Genomic DNA, 26208 nt, shown 5'->3' with positions numbered 1-26208 from the left:
GCTGCTCCTCTCTTGAATTATTCCCACCCCACAGGGGATAGCAGTTTTCAAGGCAATAAAGCAAAATACAGCGTTCAGCTAAGCCATACAGCCATCAGTGGAAAAAACATATTGCATATGCTGCTTCTGGACAGATCCAAGACATTACAAGCAGAGAAAAGCTGGAAAATTACACTCGATTATGAAGAGACTCATCAATGTCATCTCCTTTGACAGGGGGAGTGACCAACCAGACAGGATGAAAAGTAGCAGAGGAGGAAAGTTTAGAAGCCGGCGAGATTTCTGAAACCGGTGAGCCATATTTCCCCCAATTTGATTTTGTCTCTCCTGGGGACTATAAAGAAACGAACAGGAATTATGAGCCAAGGAGCTGTGCAGGCTGGAAAAAATCATATCCAAACTCATCAAGCAAATGGAAAGTCAGGACAGGCCCAAGAAATCAGATCCAACCGGGAAGCCCTGGAGCCAGCCAGCTAGTTAAACGTCATGGGCACTTGTTTGTGCTTCTCCTCCCAGCCCCACCTCAGACAGACGGGCTGGGTTTGGTACCCAGCTGCACCAAGAAGGAACGTTGTAGTATCAGGTTGTATGATACCCCATAGCCATGTGTCGTGAACTTAGGGGAATGACTCAGCCTCACCCACTGATTCATGCGGGCTAGAATAAGCTTCATCCCAGGAACACAGAAGAATTTGATACCCCTACTCTCATCCTCCACCATGTGACCTGTGGGATCATAGGATGTGAGTTGGAAGGGACCTTAAAACCCATTCCTTTCCCATTCCCTGCTGTGGGCAGGATTGCCACCCATTGGAATAGGCAGCACAGAGCCCATCCAGCCTGGCCTCAGGCACCTCCAGGGATGGGGCACACACGCTGCTCTGGGCATCCATCTGGGGTGCAGTGCTCCAGTTGGGGCTTCACAAGGGCATGAAAGTACACTTGTCATGTTTGTCCAAGTCATTTTGGAGGGCATGACTTCCTTCATTAAAAATAAATATCAGCCCAGCAGTTCCTCTGCTAGAACACCTTGTGGTTAGCAGGGCCGGGTGCTGCAGAGGTGCTCCAGCACAAGAGCTGTCTGGTTGTGGCCTCTTTTGAGGATCAGCCTTTCAGGGAAAGATTGCACAAAGCAAGTCATACCAAGAGCAGTGCTCCCAAAGTGCCTCAGCTTCTCCAGCTGTCTGGTCTGGATCCTACCATCACCAAGGCTCACGGAACCTCTGGGCACTTTGTGCTATCAGCTGCCTCTCTAATTCTCAAATCCACATAGATCCATTATGCTGATCCACATACAGCTTGATTGCTGATGCTCATGGACTCGAGTTGGTGAGGATGTGGAGATGATTTCCTTGCATTACTCACTTCCCAAGAACACTTCCCATAGAAGAGTTGCTCATAATTTCCTTTTTTGTTTGTCAGTTTTTCAATGTCAATGCCATTCAGTCTCACACCCTGCAGCCTGGAGAGATTTCAACCTTTATTTCCTTAGAAGTCCTGCTAGGGTAGGAGGAAGCAGGAAAAAGCAGCCTGGAAAATCATTAGATCTCACACAATTTAACTTTATTTTTAAACTTTACTGTAAAGAACAGGTCTTGTTTCCAGTAAGGCTGGTGCTTGCGCATGCTGATGCACTCTATGTTCTGGAGCCAGCAGCATCACCCTACTTTGATCCCACGTAACTGTGGCCAGAATGGGGCTGCAGGGCTCAGCTTATAGCCTTCATCTGTCATAACTCAACCAAAACTCACCGAGGGGAATTGTGATCACCTTCCTACCATGCCCAAGTGATAATCCAGCTCAGGAGCAGTTAAAACTTGTAATAAAAAAAAAAAAAAAAAAGGAGAAGAAGAAGAAGAAGAAAAGTATCACCAACAACCAACCCCTACGTTTTGATTGCCCACTCTTCCTTGTTCCACGGGTTGATTCCAAATCACAGGGTCTGATTTGCACACACAGTGTATGGCAAAGCTCTGCCCGTGGGGAGTTTGGTGGTGGCTGCAGCTGCCGGGATAGATGCAATATCCTCTGAGGCAAATCACAGCTGGAACAAACAGGCGGTTTGGAACACAGCCTTTCTTCAGCTCTACATAAAAGCTTTTGTTTGGAGTGAGCTATCTATATATGGGAATTTGGAAATTCCCCATTTGGAAAGGAAGTGAAGCAGCCCTGTAAGCAATGGGAGAAGGATGGGGCAGGAGCTTCCCTGGAGCCGCAGGTGGGCAGCAGCCAGGCTGGGCAGTGGGGGCTCAGGCTGTGTCACAGTGGAGGTCTCAGCAGGCTGTGTTTGTGCAGGGCGTGAATTGGGAACTCTGCCGACTCCAGCAGTGCCACTGCATCAGGATTGGTCCCTTTGATGGCAGGTCTCAGTTAACACTGTGTCGTGCCATCTGCAGATTCAAGTCAGCTCTTATTTCTGTTATGACTTTGGAGACAAACTACAAAAATAGTTCAGTCCTGACACTCCCCAGCTGTATTTATCCTCAGAAGTTACCCAGTGACTCCAACAATTGTACTCCAGCAAGACAAGATCTGGCTGATGCTTCATCCCAAAGCATCCTGAAGCACAGAGCTGCAATCACTCCTAGGGTGAAGCACGGCACATTTTCAACCACATGCAGCAGCACTACACCTTAACTTTGGAGATGGGAGAAAATCACAGAAGGGTTTTATGCTAAGAGAACACAGCTGCTCACATTGGAGCCGTTGGAAAGGCCTTTTCCCATCACAAGCACTGCAGAAGTGGCTGTGGACCCTCTTCAGAGCCAGGCAGCAACCAGAAGGATGGAAACGCCGTGTGGGCCCTGCTGCTATTTCCCTCCAGCACCGTGTCACACCAGGACACAGTGTCCTAGTTTTCTGTTTCAGCTGCTTATGTGGAATGAAGGAATTTGTGGAACGAGCACACAGGTAGACAAAGGCACGTCACACGGCTAATGCAGAGAGGGACAATGTTCTCTGAGCAATTTTCTGTTCATGCCAGGGATCTGAGCCCCTCTGGCTCCTGCATGCCATGCGGTGAACTCCTCGGGCTGTTTGAGGCCCAGACAAAGCATGCTTGGATGGTTTGGAAGGAGTCAGCTTGTCACAAAGTGCCAGCCCTCAGCTGGATCCCAGACACCAAAGTGACTGCACTGAACCTGTGGGTCATCACAGTGAACTAAAAACCAGAACGAAAGGAGGCACTAATTGATGCTGTCATTCATTTACCCTAAGAAGAAGTTAGGCCAAATGGAGAGGGGAGGGAGTGCTGTGCTGAGAAGTGACCAAAGCCATGGCCAAGCTCAGGGTGCCTCTGTTGGAATAGATCTCAATGCACTGCATCCCTTCCCACTTTCCTAAAGGGCTTTTCCAACTGGAATTTGTTTCTCCAATCCTCCAGGCAGACATAGCATCCTGCTAGCTCCTTGCAGTGCCTCTTAGGAAGCATGTCACCCAATGACTGAGGAGGGATGTGTTGGTTTGAGTCATACACAGCATTTCAGAAGCAGAGACAGCAATTGTGGGCCTTTTCACTTGTAAAGGGCAACTTTTATCACATTCCAGTGAGATGGCAGTGGCTGATAACACTGGAACGTGTGAATAACCCACTGAATGACATCTTGCTGATGAGGACAGCTTGGCTGACAGCAGGCTCCATGGTAGGTGGGGGAGCCAACCCCAGTCAGTAACTGAGCACCCACCAGCAGCAAGGAACCCACAGGTCACAGCACAGATGCTTTGGGAGTGAAGGAAAGCCACATCCACAAGCAAAACACAACAAGGAGTTCATTCACTGCTTCCATAGAAGGCATATGTTCGGCCACTTCTTGGAAACTGGGGCCTCATGCAACACATGCAGAGGTTACTTGGGAAGAGAAATGTCACAAACAAGAGTCCCCTCTTCCCTGTCCTTTCCCTGAGGGCAGCACACTAAGAGGACCTTGATGCCAGCATGCAGCTGCCTTACCAGTGCTGTTTTAGTCACAAATCACAGCACCAGCTCCAGCCAACTGGGGCACACCACAGGATCTCCAAGTCTATGAGGAGCACATGTAAGGCACAGAAGTGATGGGAGATGGCTCCTCTGCACCCTTCTCCTTGCAGCTGTGCTGTGGGACCTGACCCTTTGTAGCAGCCTGACTCTTAGAGCTGCAGCTGGGCCAGCTTTGTTTACGAGCTCACAAAATGACACCGAGTTCAACCAGCTCCTTGCTTTCGCCTCGCCTCTGCGATCTGCAGTGCTTTATATGCGTAGGAACAAGTGAGATCATTTGCAGAGTTCCAGGAGCGGGTCAAAGAGCAACCTGATACAGAGGTGGAAAATAAGCAGGAGGGCTGGCTGCCAGCAGCGTAGAACAGAGCTGAAGCTCTTGGACCTGACCTGAGTGTGCCAGCCCTCTCACCATCTGAATTTAGGGCACCTCTGACCCAACCGTTTCACCTTTTCCTTTTTAGGAGAAGTTCTATGCATCATCTGTCCGACAGCTCACAGCTGGGAGCAGCTGCCTCACAGACCCACGGTAGTGAACGGGTAAAATAAGAAAAACAGCAAAAAAAAAACCCCACAAAAAAACCAGGATCAGAAGTGGCTCATTGCTCATTAAGAGGCTTCTGGATTTCTCTTGTAATGTAGGTCATGGATAGGCAGCACCTCTGGCACTGTCTCTCCCAGTTACAGAAGAGGGCCCACTGCTGCATGCAGCAGGCTGAGCAAATGGCTGCTGGGTTATTGTGGCAATTCTTCATCCTTCATGCAGTGTATCCTCATCCTCTCCCCATGCCAGAGGTGCCAGGGCTGTCCACATGGGTCAGCTACCCTGCCAAGGAGGAGCTGGCAGCAGAGAGCTCACTGCTTCACTGCTCCAGTCCCGTGCTCAACAGCCACAACATCAAAATAAGGAGAGGAAGATATGGATGTGCAACAACTGACTTCTGGAGTCTGAGACTGTACAAGAGCCACGTTCTGCATCCCTGGCTTGCAACCACGAGGTTCTATGAGAGCACGGCAAGATCGATGGAACAGCACACAGCACTCGTGCCTGGTTGCACAGACTCCACTTTGCATGTGGAGTCATCTGGGGGTCCCCAGCAGAGATCCTCCAACACTTCAGATTCCTGCCTCATTTCCTCATACATTTTTCGTTGCAGTTTCCCCAGCTGGACCCAGACTGGGGTCTCATTTTGCATTCCTGGAGCCAGAGAAGCTCTGAAACTTGGAGCCACCTTTAAGCAGTACAGATGAGGTATGGATGCAGCTGTCTGTTTTTAATCCAAAGACTATTCTTTGGAGTGGATCGCTTTCCTTATTGCTCGACTCTTATCTCCTGACTCTATCCTGTTAGGAAACCCAGACAATTTGGAAAAAGCCAACTTTGAGAGAACCTCCTTAGAACTCTGTTTCCTGAGGAATTCCCAGCTAACAATAAGCTATGACTTATAGAGCAGCCAGGTCTTGGCCTCTCTCAACAATTGTAGCCTCTTGACCTGTCAACCCAAGGGAGAGGAGATGATCTGGAGCAATCTGCACACACGTACAAGAGCGATGTGCAGCCTGGAGAGCAGCCTGCACACCGTGTGATGCACGCTTGGCCATCATCCTGGGTTTGGGCTCCTGGTTTGACAGATGGGGGAAGCTGTCCAAGACATTGATGAACGGGCCTCCAAGCACCCATCAAGCTGCATCCAGTCACAACAGGAAGGGGAAGCGGCTCGTGGTTGTGAGTTCCTACCAGGAGAGGGGACAGCCTGGCCCCCACCTCACGCACAGCTGCAGGAGCGCCAGCCAAGCTGCACTCCCTGCTCCCAGCCTGGAATTCGGAGGATATCAAGGCCAATTTCCCATCAGACCCCATGCCAGGTGGCAATCAGACCCTCTGTAGCCCAAGCTCTGCCAGCAGTCTTCTGGTGGGGGCAGAAAATAAAAGGTACTGTTCAGATTATGCCAGTAGCCTTTGAGACACGAGAAGTTTGGTTTAAACGTAGGTGTTAGCCAAAAACTGGTGTGCTGTGATTCAATGGGCTTGGCACATGTGTGGCTACAGCAGAAAAGCACAACCAGACCCATCTAGCACAGGGACTTGCAGAGTCCCACTGTGGAGGGCATTTCTCCACTTCAGCTGAACTTCGGTTCCAGCGCTTGGAACAAGGCTGCCTCTACAAGAAGTGTTGCTCATTACTGCTCATCTGCATCTTTTCAGCCCTTCTCAGTAGGGGGACAAAGCCATCTGAGCAGAAGCAAGGCTCCAAGGACAAAACAATCATCCTTTTTGTTGTAAGCCTAGCAAAGCAGCTGGGGAGAGAGTGGGAGGAGAGGGAACAACTCCTACCCAGTCTGCAGGGCTCCTCCAGCAACACTGGGAGCTCCTTCACCCAGCACATGGCTGCATCTGATGCCATGCAGCAGCAACGTGTGAGCAGCCTGTAGAAGTCGTGTTATTCAGCCTGAACTTGTCAATGGCAAAAGCCAGAGCGAGATTGAAAGGGAAGAACAAGTTTGGAGTGATGAGAAGGGAAGGGGAAAAAGGAGATCCATCCATCCATCAGCAGGTTGCTATTTACAATGGAAAGAAGAGGTAGGACATGGGGGCTAGGTTGGAAATCCTGTTTCATAAACAAGACAATCTAGGATAAAGCCTGTCCAGGAAACATGCCTGAGGGACACAGGGGGCTCAGCTGGATTCTCTACTGCTGACAGCCATCCTCCCATCATGAGCCCTGCCAGTCTTGTACTCCTCCCATGTCAGGCTGGGGAAATAGTTGCAATTCCAGCAACCCATAAAGAAAGAGGTGACTTGATGCATGCAAAGCAAGCAGAACAATTCCCATTTATTTAGGGGGATAAGAGGCTGTTGTTCTACAGCTGGGTGCTGTAATGTCTGACCCATGGATAAAAGTGCAAATGCTTTCCTTGGAGACCACTGGTTCTATTGAGCTGGGATGTCCTGTCTGCTCTCCACCCCTCCTTGGAGGCTCCCAGCAACAACCTCTCTGTGTACAAAGCCAGGCTGGATGCCTCCCTGCAGCTGTTCTGAGAAGGCTGGTCCCAAGCTGGAACCCAGAGGAGCATCTTTTCTACAGGAAGGCACATGGCTCACATTGGTATGAGCATGAGATTGTGCAAGGCATCCCAGCCCTGCAGCTGCACATGGGCAGCTGCATAGCCCTGGGTCAGCATTCCTGGTAGGACAGGGCAGGGATGGCATGCAGTTTACCACAAGAGTTACAAAAACAAGCCTTTTTCAGCAATTATTCATTTCAGACCCGAATTTATCCACATCCATACAAGCTGCCAAATTTCCTGAAGCCAACATTGCGCACCCGCAGCAGAATGGGACTTGGGCCAGGACCCCAGCAGATGAAGGTACAGTTTGAGCTTTCCTAGCAAGCTGTCCGTGCAGCACACTGCATAACCCCTCCAAACATCTGGCACATAGGCATGGGCAGCTCCCCACTGCCGAACGGGATATTTTGGGATTTAGGTCAGGGGAATTATTTCCAGCACTTGCAGCTGGAAACGAACCCAGAAAATGTGAAAACAAACTTGGTTGGAGGCAATTTGGTAGCCATCTGCAATGCTCTGTCACTGTCTACTTCACAATGGGAAGAGAAATGAATTGTTTTCAGACCTGTTGATTGTATGGGTTTGCCTGCACTAATTAATTACTCTTGTAGGTATGGGTGGCATTAAGAAGCTATATTCCATCAACCTTGATGTCACAGCATTAGTCATGGCAGTTGGCAGTTCTACCTCCCTTCCGCCCCATACTATTTCCAATGCCTAATAGAAACTCTCCTTAACCCCTGAATAGCTGGGAAATGCTCTGCAACCCCCCCCACATCCCACAGTGCAGCACAAGCAAAGGAGCAGCACCCAGAGCTACATGCAAGTCTGGCTGCCCTTCCTGGCCATGCAACCCTCTGCAAACTCAGCTTAGCTCTGCCAGTAATGTATTTACACTGCTGGCATTTTCTAGTTTAGATTTTTCACCTTCGTAGCATTACCCAGGTCTGGGCACACCCTTTAGCTCTACATTTAGATCTTGCATGCCATATATTTTAACAGCAAGTGACCCAAAGCTCTGCCTCCACGTGCACTGGATGACTCCCACAGTCTGTGACTGGGGCATGGAACATGGGACATGGGGAACCTGCAGAGTGCTGCAGCTATTTTGCACCAAGTTGCCTTGAAATAAGCATGCTTGGCCATCTCCCTGACTCACTCATTCAGCCTTTTCAAACAAACACATGCCTCCTCTCTTACCCTACTACCTGCCCAAGGGCCAGTCTTCCTCACAGGGTGTCTCATCCCCATCTGTTTCAGCAGGTGCATGAAGCAGCACCAAATAGCTCCAAGTAATGCATTTATGCTGAGTTCTGGATGTGCGACTGCTCATCTTTCTTTCCATCAGGAGAGGAAAGAGGAATCAAAGAGGCATTGCTCAGGCTGGGGAGGAGCTGAAGCCCACTGCAGGGTTTTCAAACAGGTTATCCTTCTGGAAATCTGCCACTCCGTAAGCACTCGTAACTCAAATCCTGGTTGCTACCGACAACACAAAACTTTGCCATTCCAGCTGTTGCTCTCCTTCCCAGCTGAAGAACTGAGCTGAAAAAGCAGTGAGGAAATACTCACCATCTCCACAGCTATTTTCCAGCCCTAGTGCTTGAAAACTGAGGACAGCCAAAGCTGCCCATTGAAAAATGGGATCAGGGCCAAACGAAGGGCAGGAGCCATCACCCCAGGCAGAGCCAGCTGTGGCCTCAGGTGCTGTTGCTGTGCTGCTGCAGGCATGTGGTTGCCCCAGTTGCACACCCTGTTGTGTGCCTGTTGTGCAGACCCTACCCCATGTGTCCATGCTGCCTCCAGGCACATGCCAGGGGTATTGCTGCTCTGCTTTCCCTGTGGAAGGCACTCAGAGCATCCCTGCAGGGCAGCTGTCTCCTCTCTCCTCCCTTTGTGGGCTTCTCAGAGATGGAGATGGTACACGGAACATGAGGAGCAATGCTATAGGTGATAATGCACGTTGGATAACTCAGCAAAACTGTTATCTTTTCCCCATCATGTTACAGCTCTGATCCTAACTGGAATCAAACCTTTTCCGGGGTTTTAGATCATAAAGCACTTAGTTTTGGTAGGAAGCAAAGCAGCAGGCTGGATGGACTGCTTCCCTGTAAACCTGAACTGAAAACCTTTGTGGGCTGTGACCAACAGGTCTCCTCTCCATGCTCCTATGAATTTTCAGACCTCTAAGCATCTGTAGCACAGCTGAGACCAGAAAGCAAATGCAGAAATGCAAGGCTCTGTGCAGGAGATAAGGGTCCTCACAGAGGAGATAAGGTGCTGCGAGTAGAAGGATTGTTTACTTCTCAGTGGCAGCAGACAGAGCTTTGGGGGTGAGCCAGGAAGGCGATGGAAAGGGATCCAGAGGGCTGAAAAGAGTTTTCTGCACAGAAGGGCTGGAAGCCAGCATGGGGCCAAGATAACCACAGCGAAAATAGAAACCAAAAGGCCATTAAAGCTGAACAAAGTAAAAGATGCCAGGTAGCAGAAAGTCAGAGCAGCAAAGGAGGCAGGTGGATCAGCCATCAGAGGAGGCTCTTCAGCTGTCCCCATAAGGCAGGCAGACCCCAGCCCTACATCCCAACTGGTGCCAAAGCAGCCTTGGGTGCGTGAGCAGCCGGGACGCAGCACAGATTTGTGGCCTTCAGCAGCAAGAGGTTTGTGTCTGGGAGGAAGTCTGCTCCCCTGGCTGCTATTTTTACCCCTGCTCATCTGGTTAGGGGTTAGGGCTTGGTTTCCTCAGCTCTCAACTGCGTGCTTGGGAGACAATGAGTGCAGGCACGATCGAAACTGGCGGCTGCTGAAAGCAGAGCGATGAACCAGACAGCGCTACCTCTTCCTGCATCCCAGCCTGCCTCTTAATGTGTTATTTTTTTTTCTTTGCTACTTATCTCTCCTTGTGTTTTGTGCAAGCCATTGAAAAGCAAGTCCAGCCCTGCACATCCTGCCTGCTCCGTCCAAGGGGGCAAAGCACATCAGGTTCTCTGGTGCGACCCAGTGGTGCTTCCCAGTGCTTTGCTGAGCATCCCTCCGCAAGCACAGGGATACACATTGCAGCCAATTGCTTCATTCTGCAAACAAAGGTCTCCCTTCCCACCCACTCCTTCAGCCCCCAGCTTTGCCAGCTCCATCTCCTTGTGGTTTTCACTGTGTATTATCCACTAGCATCCTCCTAGGGCAAGTTCTCACGCCTTTACAGCCACTGGAGACAGACTTGGGGGGGTGCAGGGGGAGCTGTTATCTGGGTATCTATTGGCACCGACAATCCCTGTAGCTGCCAGCCCGTGCAGATGGGCAGAGCAGTCACTAACATGTTGGTGGGATTGCAACACTCCCCAGAGGCTCTAACATACGTAGCTGCCTGCTTGGTGCCACGCAGATAAAAATGTGATGACAAAAGGGTAATTTTAGCGCATTGTTGGGATATTAACCCTACTGATGAGGACGAGCTGCAGCAGATCTGTGCTTCCAGGTGAGCAGGAGGAATAACTCGTGCTCAGCACTGTGTCTGCTGTCATGGGGTTGCAGAGGCAGCACCTGTGCATGGTTTGCTGCGTGGCTGGGCACCTCGTGCAGCTCCTGGAGGCTGGAGAATGCAGGGAATGAACTCAGCAAGAACTTTTAGGGTCAGAGCCCAGGTGGCATGCTGAGCCAGGCTTGGACTGAGGCCATGTGAGAACTTTGCGGGCTCACAGTCAGGATGTAAAGTACCACAGAGTCCATCTGCATTACCTTCCATGTGCTTTGGGTGCAGCAAACCCAAAAGACATCTCCGCAGAAGGCTCCTGTTTTCCTGCTTTCCTGCAGAATCCCTTTCAAAGCTCCTCCTGGCACTGCCTGGGGAGCTGCAGAACAAGTCCACGTTGTTCCTGGCTGAGCTGGGGGTAGGACAAGGCATGGGGGGAGAAGAAAACACAAATGCTGAGCTTCCCCAGCTGTGCTGAGTGCTCTGGGCTTGTCATGGTCTGTGCATAATCCCTTGTCTCCACGCATAGGGTTAGGGTTTGGGGAGCTTGGCTTTTATTCCTCAAGAAGAAAAACAGCCATGCTGAGTTACTTGGGGCAATATTTGCTGGCATCAGTTCCCCAAAGCAAAGCTTTGCTTCTCAGAAACACTCGTGTTGGTGATGCCCAGGTACCCCTCTTTGTCAGGACTGCCGGCTGCAGAGTGAAATCTTGCTCCCAAGCCCTGAAACAGTGCTGCTCTCCACTTCTCTTTCAGTTGGTGCTTTTTCCCCTGCAGACCTCTAAGTGTTTTCCCCTGCAGACCTCTGAGTGATTGAGAGGTTTTTCTGGACAGCAGTTTCTAGCTCTCAAAGAGGACTGTGAAGTAGTTAGCAGCATCTGCCACGCTCACCCTTCCAGCCATTCTGTGCTACTATTGATTTGGAGGGCTACGTAATTTATTTATTTTCATATTCTTCTACAGTTCTTCCACAAAGAGCCCTTCAGCAACGCGTGCCTGACAGATGGCCTCAGAGCTCTGCTGTGTTTTAGCAGCTCTGTGTGCCCAGAGGCTCATTTAAACACACACAGCTTCCCAACTGCCTCCCACTGCTCACTGCCACGTAAGGGACTGGTTTGCAGGGCACACTGGTGCTGGCACAGCTGGGTTACATCACTGCTTGCTTCCTTACCTGCACAGCAGCTTCTATCAGGGCCCAGGGACCATCCCCAGGATAAGGGTGCAGCATGAACTGTGCTGCAGGATCAGCTTGCTGGGTGCAAACCCTTGGCAGGCACCCACTGCTTAGTTGCTCCTTAATTGTTTCCATTCATTCAGAGTTCTCCCAAGCTGGAAATCATCACTGGTGACCAGTTAGCTCCAAGACAGAGGAGGGTGTTGCAGGAGGACAATGGACATTTCCCTGAAGACTCTCAAGTTACCATTAAGCAGTCAGAAATACAAATAAAGAGAGCAAAAGAAGCTGTCCAGCATATATGTCAGTGGAATTGTATTACCACGCAGATCCCTGCCAAGTTAGCCTACAGAGTTACTCGGGAGATCAGGAGAATGAGGCACATGGAGTCCATCTGGCAGAGATGACACTGAGAATGATGCCCTGAGCTCTTGGCAATGCACTGCAGCTCTGCCAGGAGCAGCTGAGCCCTGCTGGGTACCAGTGCCAGAGATTCCCATTGGATCTGGTTCTCAGTGACCAGAGCCATCCCTGTGTGATTGAGATTTGTTCTTTATTTCAGGAGGCCTTTGAGCTTATTCATCCCTGACCCTCACTCTCTGAATAAATCACAGAATGGGAATTAAGGACCTGCATGACAGAAGCAGCTTTTCCTCCTGCCACTTGTGGAAGCTGTTAGCATTCACTTCTGTCATATTAAATCCACATGTAATTTGTACATGGAGCTTCTATAAGTGCTCACGCACAGCAGGATGGCTTAGGATGCAGAACAGAGGGGTGAGACAATCCGCCCAGCACTGTGGGGCTGCATGGACCGGAGCAGCACTTCCTCACAAGGGGAAACTTCCACAAAAAAGAGCTTCCCTCGTCTCCCCCTGGTTCATCCATCTGTCAGTATGGATCCCACCAGTAATTTGGTACAGAACATTGTCAGCAGCCAGCAAGCACCCTTGGTGTGTTGTTACATTTGTGAAGAATGAGCCCACTTGCTGTGATGGCTCCATTCCTTTGGATTTTATTTTTCTGTCCCTTCTGTTAGCAGTCAAATCGTGGTTTTGCTGTTTTCCTGCTTTCCACGTTGCACTCCACAAACACCCCCCAAAGCACCCATTGCAGCAGCAGCAGGACTACATTCTCACTTCCAAACCAACTTGGGAGTGGGGAACCCACGCCATCAATGCCCAAATTCCCCCTAGGCAGAGCATTCCAGAAACCTCAGCATTGCTGAGCCACAATCCTCACACCGTCCTCATCCTCACCCCAAAACCCTACAGGCACAAAGCAGACACCTCTCTTGCAGCACAGCCAGACTCCCAGACCCCAGGTGCTGCTGTCCTTCCCCTGCCCTCCTCTGCTGCTTTTCTCCCATAGCCAGCTGCAAACATCAATGCAAATGCACACCGTCAGGGAAAGGTAAAAGCTCTTCCACGAAGGCAGCAAGGAGCAGAGCTGGATGAGGTGATGCACAGCAGCATCTCTGAAATATTAGCCCCATTTCAGCACGAGTTGGGTTATTAATGCTTTCTCTCTTTCTCTTCACCTTCACAGGATGAGAGCTCACAGTTACACTGTGCTCGTAGCTACCTGTCATAAATCTGGCACAAAGCAGCTGTTTGCCTGTGATTCATGCTGGGGATATATCCAGCTCAAGGTAAGCTGCCTGCTTGGCACTGACTGTCAGTACCTTCAGCTCTTTCTGGGTAATTTTTTTTTATTATTATTATTTTTAATCTTGGAAATTCACACAGCGAAAATGAATACTCCTGGCTCAAAACCCTTGTAGCCTCTTATCAGACCAGAGGCTTGATTAAAAAAAAAAAAAAAAAGAAAAAAAAGAAAATTGCCTTCCTCTTCAGAAGGATGCCAGGCTCAGCTGTGCTGAACTCCGGAACAAAGCCCATGTGAGGGTTTGAGGAGCACACACACAGCACACACAGCAGCCTCCTGCAGCATCTGCAGGCGCAGTCCCCAGCTGGCACAGCTGCCCCAAGGCAGAGGACATCAAGGGTGCCTCTGTTCTAAAGACAGAGATCTCAGGGCTGCAGTCTCACTGCTGTGCTGTAGTCATGTTTTGCTGCACCAGGGCATCCCTGAGGTAGAGCTTACCCTGAGATCTGCTGTGATGCAGAGAAGTGTCTCCAGCTCCAGCTGACAGAAGAATGCAGGTGTTTCTTCCTTTATAGTCCAGGGAGTTCTCTGATGCATATACACTGTATGATATTCTGCAAGATGCCCTATGGAGCTGCAGAAGGGGACTTCCAGCAGAGTTATTGGTCAGGTTCTGCACCCTGGGAAGTGAGTTCAGGTCAGACCAGGAAAAGAACAAGAATGTTTACTCTGTGCTCCCACCCTGCAAAGTCCTGTAACAATGGTAATAGCCTTAAAATGCAAAAATCTGTGTTCCTCCAACCATTCAGGCTATGGGCTGGAACAGTCTTGTTCACTCAGTACACAGAAGCATTCAGCAGTAATTTGAACTGTAAATGAGACATATCAGACCAGTTTCACCTGAAGCACTGTGAAGGTGATTTAGCTGAGACTGGTTTGCTGCAGCTGCCAGAATGGACTAAATGGTGACAAGGGCTGGCAGAACAGCTCAGTTGTACATTCAGAGGGAGTCAGCAAAGCTGATATATTACACTGCTGGCCAACAGCACAGAGCTCTGCTGGAGTCCGGAGTTCAGCCTATAACCATCACAAAACAACACAATGGCCAAAGCCCCAACCAATGGCTCTAACTGCTCAAAGCTCCAGCTTTGATTTACCTCCAGCTTTCCCTGTCCCCATCTGTTTGGTGGCTGGGCTGAGTACCAGCCTGTGCTACAATCCAATCCACTTTCATCCGTAGCCACCACTGATTATTTGAGGATAGAACAAGAGTTTGCAATGGGCTGCAGCCAGCTGGTTCTGGTGCAGCCTGTACTATGAGACAGAACAGAAACTCCTCCAGTGGAGATTCAGCATGATCTTTATTCACACATAGCACTTGCAATGGCAATAGCTGGCAGACAGGAAGAGCAGCGGGGGGAGCACGGAGCTCGCAGCGGTCAGCAGCACACAGCCCCACTGATGCTGTGCCTGAACCCATTGGGACTTAAAGAAAAGCATCACAACACAGCTGGGGATGACTTCTGGAGATCATCTGGTCCAAACCTGCTCCAGTGGGACCACCTGGAGCATCACACAGTCCTACATCCAGCTGCCATACCTTCTCACATCCACTCTTCGCATTGTGCAGCACTCATGCTATATCCAGGTGTCTCAGAGCAAGGCACTGTCTCTGAGATCTCTTACCCAGCCCTGGAAGAGCCTGCAGTGACCCTGAGGCCACTGGAGATCTCCAGCTTGTCCTGCCAGGAGCCTTAAAATGGAGCTGAACAAAACCACAGCAAAGGACAAAGAGTGATTTGCAGGTTAATACCCACCAGCTATCACCAGACAAGCACGCTTCAGATCAGCAGCTGGAGGGGGACAGACCCAAAGAACAGTGTGTATATTTGCAGCCAGCCCAACAACCTGGCCCAGGGACAGGAAAACGAGCATAGCACTGCTACAGGCTATGGGAAAAAGGAGTTGTTAACTGGGGAAGAACATCTGGTGCGTAGGAACTCTGCAGATCTCCAGCACTGTAAAAGCAGTGACCTACAGAGGTTGGGACTGCCCAGCACTGAAGGAAACCCCAGCTGCTTCCTTATGGTTGGATGCTTCCCCAGCAGCAGCCAAACCCAAGGAGACCTCTGTGACCATGCTGTCAAGACTGGAAATAGAGCTGCCATGAGCACAGCAGGTCCTGGAGGAGTTCCCATTCTGTTGCACGTTGTCTTTAACACCAAGGAGCTGCACTGACAATCACTCCCTGGTGGCAGGCAGCAATCTACTACGTTATAGACAAAGCTATAGGAGGTGGCTCACGAACACTTCTCTTGCTCACAACGAGCACAGCTCCACAGGGGTCTCAGGGTGATGCTGGGAGGCAGCGGGGAGGGTCAGGATAGGGAGGAGGGCACGCTGGGTGGGATGGAGCCTCTGGCTCAGACCCAGGCCTTGACATGAGGGCTGCAGCCCCTGGCACAGCCGCACAGACCGCCCTCCTCATACCAGCGCCACTTCACACCCTTGTACAGGGCCCGGCTGCACGGCTGGAAGCACATGAGGAGGCGAAGGCGCCTGGCCAGGCTGCAGTAGGTGGCCATGGCCACCACGATGAGGGGCGACATGATGACGAAGCCCAGGATGATGAGGGCCGAGGAGCTGTTGTCATCCAGGATGGTTCTGCAGTAGCGGGCAGTGGAGTGCAGCACCTGTGGGAACACAGGGAGTTTGTCACAGAGCAGCTGGTGGATAGGGGCAGGGACCAAAGCAGCCCTGAGTTTCAGTGCCTTCCCAATGAGGCACGGCTGCCTTTCCCTCTGCAGTCCTCAAGCGACATGATATGACTGACAACACTTTAATCAGGCTTTCAATTACTCGGGCATCGCTGTGAGACAAGAGTGGCACACTGCTCCTGAAGCAGGAAACCGTCTTTATTAAGTTATCCATAATAGCACGCCTTAGCATTCAATATCTGGGAACCAAATAAAAAGGCCTCCTGCTGCTGCACCGACGTGGGTGGCACAGCATGCTGGCAATTACAGTTAAGTAAATAAAATGCAGCAAAAATGTTGGGTCCTGCAGATAGATTGGTGGGCTGCAGATTCCCAAGCCTACTTTGTGCTCCATCTTCTACACACCACCGTGTACATATTTGGGTCTCTCAGCACTTCAACACCTGCAGAGAGGTCCTGCTCACCTGTAGGGCACTCAGCACAGCCCTGGTTCTGGGGCTTACAGCCCTGCCTTCCTGCTGGCAGCAGCAGCACCAGGCCAAGGCACTCACTGGTTCTGTGCTAACAAATGACATGGGCAGCTCTCACCCCCCTCTCCCCCCCATTCTCTTTTCTTTTCTCTATATGCTTTCTGCAGTAGAAGCAGCACAATCACATTCAAAAAAATAAATAAATCCATCTAATGGCTCTGCAGTGCAGAAATCAGCCTCTGGCTACGAGGAAGGCAGAGAACAGAAATAGCCTGAGGACAAAGGGCTGCTCTTGTCAAGCCATCCTGCAGCATTCCCCATCTACCCCTATTAAAAGATGAATCTGAGTTAAAAGACTCCTTGCAGCTAACAGCAGTTGCTTTCAGGACTGATGTACTCTGCTTTACTCAAAAACCTTTTGCTGCTCCTCAGAGCCCAAAGCCATCAAGCAGAGCCCTGTGTGTACAAGGGGTAGTTTGGGGTCTTCCAAGGCCAATGATCCCAATCGTCTCTTTGCAAAGACCAAGGGTCTGTGTGCTGAAACATTCTCTCTCACTCCAGGATCTGCTCACTCAGAGGTCCCAAGGACTTGGCTGACTAGATGGGATGCACAGACTTCACTAAGAAGGAAGGAAAAAAAAACAAGTAACAAGCTTCTCCTTTTATGTTTCTCGGGTAAATATATCATTTTGAGAAGATTCAAAGTCTTCCCTTTGTTCAGATTTTGTGGAGTGGGGTGGCCGACAGCATCTATTTTTGGAGCCTGTTCTCCCTCCTGGGAGGAAGTATTGCAGGGTTTGTTTTTTCCCTCCCCAAAGCAGGAAGAGAACCCTCCTAACTCTGGGTAACCTGCAAGAGAAACCAGATTGAGCTGCTCTAAAAGCTATTGCTGGTGAGGAAAACAGGGAAATTGTTTCTTGCCATCCACTTATTCAACAGATTCCAAACATATTTATGGAAACATAAGAGGAAATTCATGGGTATTCTTGGAATAATGAAATCCAGAGGATAGCAACGACATGGAGCAGGCACCATGCAAATGACCAAGCAAATACATTGGTTACAAGTGAGAAACTGTACAGAAACATCTGAATCTGTAATCAGGCATAAGAGGGATTACAGATTCTGCTAGGCTTTATTAATACTGAATTATTTTTTAGGAAGATCAAATATGTCAATCACTGTGAAAAAGTTAATTAAATGGAAAGTAGCAAACACCACCAGAGCTCTTTTACCCTTTAGTTTTCCCTATTCAAACTTCCATTCCAAATGGAGCATACTTACTTACCCGAGAGTGGCACTGGAAACCAAAGTAAACGACCACAATGGTGGGAAGCAACACGATGGTGAAGATAACAAGCATCAGGAGCAAGTTGATGAAAAAGACTAAGAGGTTCATGGTGGCTATCAGCAGAGCCCATGTCCAGCAGCCACAGGTGCTCCGTGGCTCCCTGGGAAGGAGCTGGTCATCCATGTCATACGGTGGGAGGCTGGGATGCATCTTAGACTTGGCCAAGAGGCTTTCTGCTGCTAAGTCCTCGGTCTCCTGGTCAGCCATGTTGCAAGAATGCTCCAAACCTTTTTCAAAGTGGTTTCTTTTGCTTTGGCTACAGATCTGCCTAGGCTTTTCCTAGCTCTTGCACATACGGACAAGAACACTGCCAGAGAGCGTAATGGAGCAAGGAAGGAACGGCCTTTTGGCCACCTGCTTTCCCAGGACAAACTGTTCTTTCTTAGGTTGTTTTCCAGTAGTGTCCTATCTCCGTTTTAAGGCAGCTTGGCAACAGCTATAATTCTGCTTCTGAATCCATGGCACCCCTGAATTCCTGTTGTTCTTCCCAGGAGTACGACTCCAGCAGTTGCTCTCAGCTTTGATAGGTAGCTCGGTTCAGGAGGGCACCTGCCTTCATCCTCTTCCTCCAACTCTTAGCACTGCTGTTTGCCAGCAACACCAGCACCTCCAGACAGGTCGTCCACTTTAAATCACCTTTTCATGCTTCTCATCCCGTACCCATGGAAATATTCCTTCTCAACTCTCATCCAAACGAAATGCCCAGGGATGATAACGAAGCAGAGCTGCCCTCCCCTCTGCCTTAATGGAGTCCTTGCCCACAGCAGGCAGAGATGGAAGCAGAGATGGGAGCAGTGTGTGGTCTCAGTGCTCTCTGTTCCCCGCTGTCACAGTGCTCCAATGCACGCAGTGCCTTCCTCAGAGCCTCGCAGCACTGCTCTGTTTACAGTGTGGCTTCTGAAGCTGCTTTCTGTGCCAGCCAATCACTTACATCTGCCTCACAAGTGATTTAGCACACAGCACCCAGGAGCCACACTCAAACCATACATTCCCAGGGCAAGATGGTCTCTTTCGAACTGAAATTATTATTCTGCCCGTGATTCATTTTCTACGTTTTCTCTCTAGATTAAAATGCCTTGGAGTAATTGATAATAATCACAATATAGCTTAGAAACCTTCTGTTCTCTGCACTCACCACTGTTATTGTCTGCAGAGCACACTGATGTACTCTTGTGCTGAAGGCAGAGTAATGATCACTTATTCTACCTACCTAATTTGATGAATGTTATTTAAGAACTCATTGCTATCTCTACATTTATATCACCTTTCAGATGAATTCACTTGTGCAGGAGGAAGAAAACTTTCTTCCAGGAGGTGCACAGGTCTTACCAGAAGGCAGAACTCAGCACAGAACAGCAGGGAAGGAATCCAGAAGTCCTATCTTCCATTTGGTGCTACTTCCTAGAGAAATTCCGCACTAGGAAAGGGCTGAGAGACTTCTCAATCTGTGCTCGTGGTGTTTGAATTGAGGGAAGGCATGTTCAGGAAGCCTCCCAGTTCTCCCAGTACCTTCCCTCCTTGGGCTCAGGACTGTCAAATGCTGTTTGTACAAAGTGAGACATCCTGAGACCATTTGCAGTCTGCCACATGTAATCAGCGTTGAAGTGTAGGCTTGAAGACTCAAGTAGATTGAAGAGCGGTGTGAGAAAATTGGTATTGATTTCAAATACCAGCAAGAATGAAGCCTTATGAAACAAGTAAGGAGTTTTAAAAACAGCTCGGCACCATCCACATTGGTTATGCAGTTCTCCTAGCTATTACAATTACTAGTTGATTCACTTACCACTTCATTATTTTTCTACGGCTCTTCTTGTTAAACCTATCCAGCATTCAGAAGTCTCGTGATCTCCACCTCCTGAACATCTAGCAATAAAAATTCCCCTAACCAGTCTGCACTTGAGTGCAGCTCACAATTAAGGTGCAGCATCCATACTAGGAGCACAAACCCTCACAGCCAAAGAACACCTTGTTCTGTCCTTACCATTGACACACCCTGAAGAACAGCAAGACAAGGTGAAATTGAGAAATCAGTCTGAGGGTCACAGTCTGTGACTCACTTCCATGAGCACAGACTTGGTTCCTCAGGTCCTGGATGGATCTTCAGCTGCACATCTCTCACCATCCTGCTTTGAGATACAAAGGGTCTTTTCAGGCCTAATTGCGGAAAAGATGCTGAAAGGTTTATTAATTATGCAAAGTCCTAGCTTTCTTATGATGTTTTGAAAAGGAGGAAATGAAAAAAGGAGCCACTAACTCCAGTATAATCCTGTTTATTTATGAAGTGGCACAAGAATCATTTATTCCTGAAATACAGCAGGGAACAAACAACAGCAGGCACATTTCTGCATGCAAGCTAGTCCCATCTGTTCCTGAAGGGACACACTCTGCTTCCTGGGCATTCTCCAGCCATGTGCTTCTTCTCATTCCTTCCATGAAGTGTGTTTTCTCTGGACTGCCTTCCAGATCTCCCACGGACACAGCAGCCAGACATAGCAAGGGAACTCACTTTGCTTCTCGTGCTCTGTACCGTGCCTGTTTCACCCAAAGGGTTGAATGGTGGCCATTCCCCTGGTATGTTCCAACTGGATGCATTCCATGCTTGGTGTTTCCTGACTGCAGAGAAAAGTCCCTCACCTGTAGGTAGCAATAAGGGAAGACTTAGCATCACTTGGGAAACCCACTCTCCACACAAAGCACTGGGCAGCTGTGCTGTTTCTTACCAGGAATGACTTCAGCTAGATTTTTCTTGAGTCATTTTATTTGCTTTAGCACTAGTGCTGAAGGTGACATCTGCTTTGTTTGTTGTTATTTATTCCATCTCTGAGCTCTCACAGCGAAGAAAAAAATTAAAGCTGATGTGCCAGGTGAGGAGGGGAACGTTAAAAATAGGCTCTGCCATCAGCCTGCAGCCTGATTTGTTCCTTATCTAAGCTGATTATAAAGTAACTTACCCAGGCTCTGAATTGTAAGTTTAAAAAAAAAAGAAAGAAAACTGTCTGTCAAACCTGAAAACGGTCCTTTTCATTTTTGAATGTCAGGCACTGAAATATTTTTGAAAACTGTGCTATGTAATAAAAAAAAATTAAATCAATTTCAAAAGCACTTCGGCTGACAGATCGATTTCTATTTTAACAGAACTGCAAACCCCAGGAGCACCTCTGTTTGGATAGTCACTTTCCTGGGAGAAAAGGAACAAACTGTGAAAACCTTCTAAGTGACTGCCAGTGAAACTTCTCATCAAGCACATCCTGGAATGATTTCCCAGCTGTGCCACGAAAGGATTTCTAAATCAGATTGGAAAAACACAAGGGATGCAAACCTGCTTAGCATGTACAGTGTAGGGCACAGTGAAGACATTTCATAAATGGAGAATTCACGTTCACATTCTTCAAAAGGCTCACTGTAGCAATGAATAATTTAAGATTGGGAGAGACAAAAGATCTGGAGCAAGAGTGTTACCACAGGCTTGGAATAATACCTAGCACAAGCGTTCAGGTTTTGCCCAGTGCAATTGCAGGCGTGATATTCAAAGAGCAGTATGAGTACCCTTCCTTTCACACATGTGGAAACTGAGGCATGGAGAAGGGAAGTTGTTTGCTCTATCAGTTAGGAGGCCAGTGGCAAGGTTGAGAACAGAGCCTGCATGTGTTCTGTGTCTTTTCAGACCCATGAGTCAGTATCAGTCGTCAACATTTTTCAACGACCACAAATGAGCCTATCTCCTTTCTACTAATGAATTCATGTATGAGAGAAAGAGAGAGAAAGAGATGAAAAAATATAGGGAGGAATGACCTTTAAAACAGTCACATTGTATGAAAAGCCCATTTTGATCTTGTTCTACCCATTTCCTCACCACTCTCTCAGGCTGAATGGCTCCTAAGGGAGAACGGAAGCCAATAGCTTTCCCTTAAGCTGCAAAATGTGAAATGTCTGCACAGACCTACCCAGACGTCCACAGGGAAATAACTATAGCATACATCCTGCATTCAGTTATTGCACAGGCCAGCCATGGTGGTAATAAAGCCCTGAATCTATGCAGGAAAACAGATGGCATCGGATGTAATAAATATGACAAATGGCATGGAGGCTCCTGAAGAGTCACAGCATAGTGAATGGCTGCCAGCAGCTCCTGGTTCAAATATCTAGTATTTTTCAAGTCTGAGTTAAGCCCTCTAACTGGAGAAAGGATAAGACACACATAGAGGGTGAAAAGCAAAAAAAAACAAACCGCCACCAACAAGCCTTTTAGAAAATACAATCAAATTGAGACTTAAGTCACGAAAAGACAGCAAACATTGTTCCAGGCAACTCAAATCCTAACCTAAATAACTACTGCTGTCTTATGTTTGAGTTCCACAGAGTGGGAAAGGTGTCTTGATGTAACATAGGGAACAGTTACTAACAGGAGCATCGTTGCTTTGAGATGCTCAGAGTGGTGTGTTAAAGTCAGTAGATGTCTTCTCTAAGGGCAGACCCTCACTGCTAAGTAACTTTTCTGCAGCCTATCACAACAGCCCCATCTTGTGGTTTGTCAGTTTGCAATTTTTCACTTTTCACCATCTCTCGTGCACAAAACACAGCCAGATGTACCACCAGCACTGAGTTCTACATTACTTGCCCTCTTTATGGTAACTCACCACGGCTGTGCAGTGATTGGAACCCAGCATGTGGGAAGCCTCACTCCAGCTGGGCTGAATGGCTGACTCCAGTGCTGAGTTAAAAGAACTTGCTACAAATGCAAACACCAAATTAAACATAGACAGCGAGAGTTTTTGGGTTTGCTCATTTAATTAATATTTATTAAACTCACTTCAGCACAAACTGAATCATTCTTTTTAACGCCCATGCAACAGACACACCCAGTGAAATCCCAATCTTTAGAAGAAGAGCAGGTCAAGACGAAGCCAGCTGGGGCTGAAACCCTAAAATCCATCATTAAATGTGCACGGTGACATAGCAGCAGTGAAAAGGAACCATCATACAGCTCCATGTCCTCGTTATCCCAGAGGGGCAGCAGGGACGGGGACACACAGTGCAGCTGGGCCTGCTGCGGCCTAGTTTGGTCCAGTGCAGCCTAGCCAGGCCTGGTGCGGCCTAGTTTGGTCTGGCAAGGCCTAGCCCAGTCCAGCGAGGCCTACTTTGGTCCGGTGCGGCCTAGCCTGATTCGGCAAGGCCTACTTTGGTCCGGTGCGGCCTAGCCCGATTTGGTGTGGCCTAGTTTGGTCCGGTGCGGCCTAGCCTGGTTCGGCGAGGCCTACTTTGGTCCGGTGCGGCCTAGACCGATTTGCCGCGGCCTAGTTTGGTCCAGTGCGGCCTAGTCCGGTTCTGCGAGGCCTACTTTGGTCCGGCACAGCCTGGCCCGCTTCGGCGCTGCCTGGACAGGCCGGTCCAGCCCGGCCAAGCGCGGCTCAGAGCAGACCACAGCAGGCGGAAGGACCGGGGCCGTCCCCGTTAGTGCCCGCCCCGGAAGCCGGGGCGGTGCGGCGTTGCCGTGCCGTCGGCGGGGAGATGGTGCTGCTGAGCGTACCGCTGTGGCTGCGCAGCCGCCTGACCGATCGCTTCTGGAGGGTGCAGGAGGTGCTCAAGTATGCCCGGGTGAGTGCGGCCCGGCCCGGGTGCTCGTCCCCGTGGATCCCTGGAGGCGGCTGGAAAAAAAAAAGAATCAGCGTTTTGCGTGGCCCTGGTGTATGAATAAGGCTGGAGGCCTGGGGCTGCTTCAGCATGCGTGAGGAGCAGGAGGGTTCTGTGCCGGAGGGGTGAGCAGCACGGGAGAAGCAGCCTGCAAGGGCTGATTTTGGGGTTTGGTTTTATTTGGATGAAGGAACAGGTTTCCCCCCAGTGTTTAAGTGTGCTTTGGTAGGTGAAAGGCACTGTTTCACAGTGGGGATTTGAACTGAAGTTTTGACTGCTGTGCTTCAGGTGGGGAAGAGCCTTTTCCAGGGGCAGGCTGGCATCCTGGCGAGAGGTATAGCTTGCTGCAGAACTGAGCTGGGAAATGTTCAATTAAGTGATGGCAGCAGCAGTGCGAGTTATTTCAGATCACAGTTATTCCACTGACCATACAGCAATGACCTGTCATGATGCAGGGGTGACAGTGCTAGCAGAGGATCTTGTCCTATCCCTGTGGACAAAACTGAGAGGGAACTCAGGAATGGGGATAAATGATGAAGATTTAGAGGTTGTTCAAAAGCATCAGTTGCCCTCCACCTGAAAGCACAGCCTAAAGTGATGTCGGCTTTTCTCTCCATCCTGCTGGACTCAAAGGTTTCATCCTGAACCAAATTTTCAGTTTTCAATTGTAAAATGATGAAAGAATATTTTCAGTACATGCCAGCTGCAGGCTTAGCTGATGGTCATGTCTTGCGAAGCTTGTTATGAAGGGGTTTGAAATGCAAACAAGCATACATTAGCATTACTGAAGGATTTAATAGCTTTAAAGTTAACAAGAATATCTTGTTTTTATTTCAGCATTTTCGTGGAAGGAAGAACCGCTGCTATAAGTTGGCTGTACGAAATGTTCGGAGAGCTTTTGTGAAGTCAACACAGGCCAGAAAACAGAAGAAAAGGTTCCTAAGAGCGGTAAATAGCAAACTGTTATCTGTAAACATTGTAACAGGAAAAGCACAGAACTGATATAGCGGCTTTTCTCTGGGGAGAATTGTCTCTCAGAATGTGTTACCAACATGAAAAATGCTGTGAATTTAAGGTAATAGCCCCTCTGTGATCTGCAAAAAGCTCACAGTCAGGGACATGTATGTTGCACTGAGAAAAATGAAGGTCTGAATATGTTCAACTTAATAGTTGTGAGCAGATCAACATCACAAAATGTTTATTTATATAATATTTTATCACCCAATATGTTAATTTTTACACTTTCAGCTCTGGATCACTAGGATCGAAGCAGCTTCTCTTGAACATGGTTTGAAATACTCAGCTTTTGTAAGCAATCTGTTTAAGGTAAGGATCGTGCTTGAGTAATGTAGATGTAGTTTGACAAAACAAATCAAAAGGTTGCTGGCTGCAACAGCAAGAAACTCAGTTTTCAGCTGCCTCTTGCCAGTCCTTGAAGAGAAATGGTGGAGATGTCCAAATGAGAGCCTGAGCAGGCAATAACAGCTTAGAGCATGAGTGGAAAAGCTCCCTCTGTGAGACTGAACTTCTTCCAGCACTGTTCTTCTTCCTAGTGATGAAATGAGTTGTGCTTATGAAAGTTGTACTCACTTGAGGCACTAAATTCTGCCCTAATCCTGCTTCTCTCAGTCTCCTTTTATTCTGGTAGACATCGTTGCTTCTCAGTGAAGGATATTTTTCTCAGGTTCTCTGTTAAAAGATTCAGAAGAAGCAAACATACAGTTCTTCAGTTTAGAACGTGAGAGATTTGTTCCTTGCTTCTTAGTTTGTATTGGAAAGACTTTTGAGAAAGTGAGTACAGAAATTAGTGGCTTAAGGAGACACCCATGACTGAGTAATCATGTCTGACAGTTCTCTAGCTGTGCCAAAATTGTACAGTGTAGGAAAAAATGGTAATTTGCCTTAAAACCTCAGATAATTACTAGGCATTGCAGTGTTGTTGCTATTCCTAAAAATTACAGTCCTTAACCAACAATTCATCTTATACTTAGACCCAGGTGGAGCTGAATAGGAAAATGATTGCCGATTTGGCCATTTATGAGCCAAAGACATTCAAGTCCCTCGCTGCTTTAGCCCAGAGGAGGAGACAAGAAGGTATCCTCGCCGCCCTTGGAGATGGGAAGGAACCAGAGGGGATATTTTCACGTATCGTGCACCACTATTAACATCCAGCACCTGCAGATGGGCGTCGTGAGCAGGAACTCGTAGTGCAGGGCAGACCTGCTCACTGGCTGAGGTCAGAGCTGTGGAACAGCCCCGTGATGATTCTGGCAGGGTGGAAGGGCAGGGCATGTTTGTGTGGGTGAGTTGTATTTTCCCTCTGTTACGTGTGAGATGTGTTAAGAACGGGAGTTTGGTGTCAGTGGTGACACCTGTAGGAGTTCTGATGTTAAAATGTCTATAGTGTGCATACACCTGCTGTTAAAGACTTAATAAAGATTCTTTTTTTTTTTAACAAACAATTTCCAATATTAAATAATTTCCAATTATTAAATTGGAAAAAGAATCTGAGTGACCACTACATTGTAATAGGGGGGAAAAAGATAATTAATAGCTAAAAAACCCAACACCTTACAACCCTGCCCCAGCAGAACCGGCTGACCCCAGCACAGGGACTTACACAAGTCCTCCTGGTGCTGCTGGGCCCCTGCTAACGGCGGAAGCCCCGTAGCCGGAAGTTACGTAGCCGGAAGTCCCACCCACTCCGCTCTTCAAATTCCCAAGAGCTGCGTCACGCTGCCTGAAAGAGCGT

At 48.7% G+C, this 26208-nt stretch overlaps 2 protein-coding genes and 2 long non-coding RNA genes across 5 annotated transcripts in view; 2 read left to right on the top strand and 2 right to left on the bottom strand.

Annotated features, from left to right (window-relative positions):
* Positions 1 to 22129, top strand: part of LOC149915267 (uncharacterized) — a 23670-nt gene extending 1541 nt beyond the window's left edge. The window contains exons 2-4 of one of the 2 annotated variants that reach the window (XR_016459370.1): positions 217 to 291; positions 13228 to 13330; positions 20961 to 22129. This is a non-coding gene — a long non-coding RNA (uncharacterized LOC149915267). Of the gene's footprint in view, positions 1 to 216; positions 292 to 13227; positions 13331 to 17035; positions 17303 to 20960 lie in introns of those variants that run through there. The other variant, XR_016459369.1, reaches the window with a different exon arrangement.
* TMEM278 (transmembrane protein 278) lies at positions 14630 to 20339 on the bottom strand. The gene is made up of 2 exons (XM_031613242.2): positions 17763 to 20339; positions 14630 to 15980 (listed from the first exon to the last, which is right to left on the bottom strand). Exons 1-2 carry the CDS (start codon positions 18030 to 18032, stop codon positions 15711 to 15713), a joined length of 540 nt encoding a protein of 179 aa, XP_031469102.1. The 5' UTR covers positions 18033 to 20339; the 3' UTR covers positions 14630 to 15710.
* On the bottom strand, positions 20358 to 26180 carry LOC116242470 (uncharacterized). Its single transcript, XR_004169761.2, has 4 exons — positions 26077 to 26180; positions 25047 to 25145; positions 22463 to 23470; positions 20358 to 20459 (listed from the first exon to the last, which is right to left on the bottom strand). It is a non-coding gene; the product is annotated as an uncharacterized LOC116242470 (long non-coding RNA).
* MRPL20 (mitochondrial ribosomal protein L20) lies at positions 23294 to 25908 on the top strand. The gene is made up of 4 exons (XM_031613241.2): positions 23294 to 23420; positions 24294 to 24404; positions 24705 to 24782; positions 25448 to 25908. The coding sequence occupies exons 1-4, from the start codon at positions 23334 to 23336 to the stop codon at positions 25619 to 25621; spliced, it is 450 nt and encodes a 149-aa protein (XP_031469101.1). The 5' UTR covers positions 23294 to 23333; the 3' UTR covers positions 25622 to 25908.
* Positions 26181 to 26208: the final 28 nt, after the last annotated feature.

Source organism: Phasianus colchicus, chromosome 22 (genome assembly GCF_987193195.1).
Source record: "Phasianus colchicus chromosome 22, bPhaCol1.hap1.1, whole genome shotgun sequence".
NCBI lineage: Eukaryota > Metazoa > Chordata > Aves > Galliformes > Phasianidae > Phasianus > Phasianus colchicus.
Note: the sequence above shows the minus strand (reverse complement) of the source record. Positions and strands in the feature narration are given on the sequence as shown.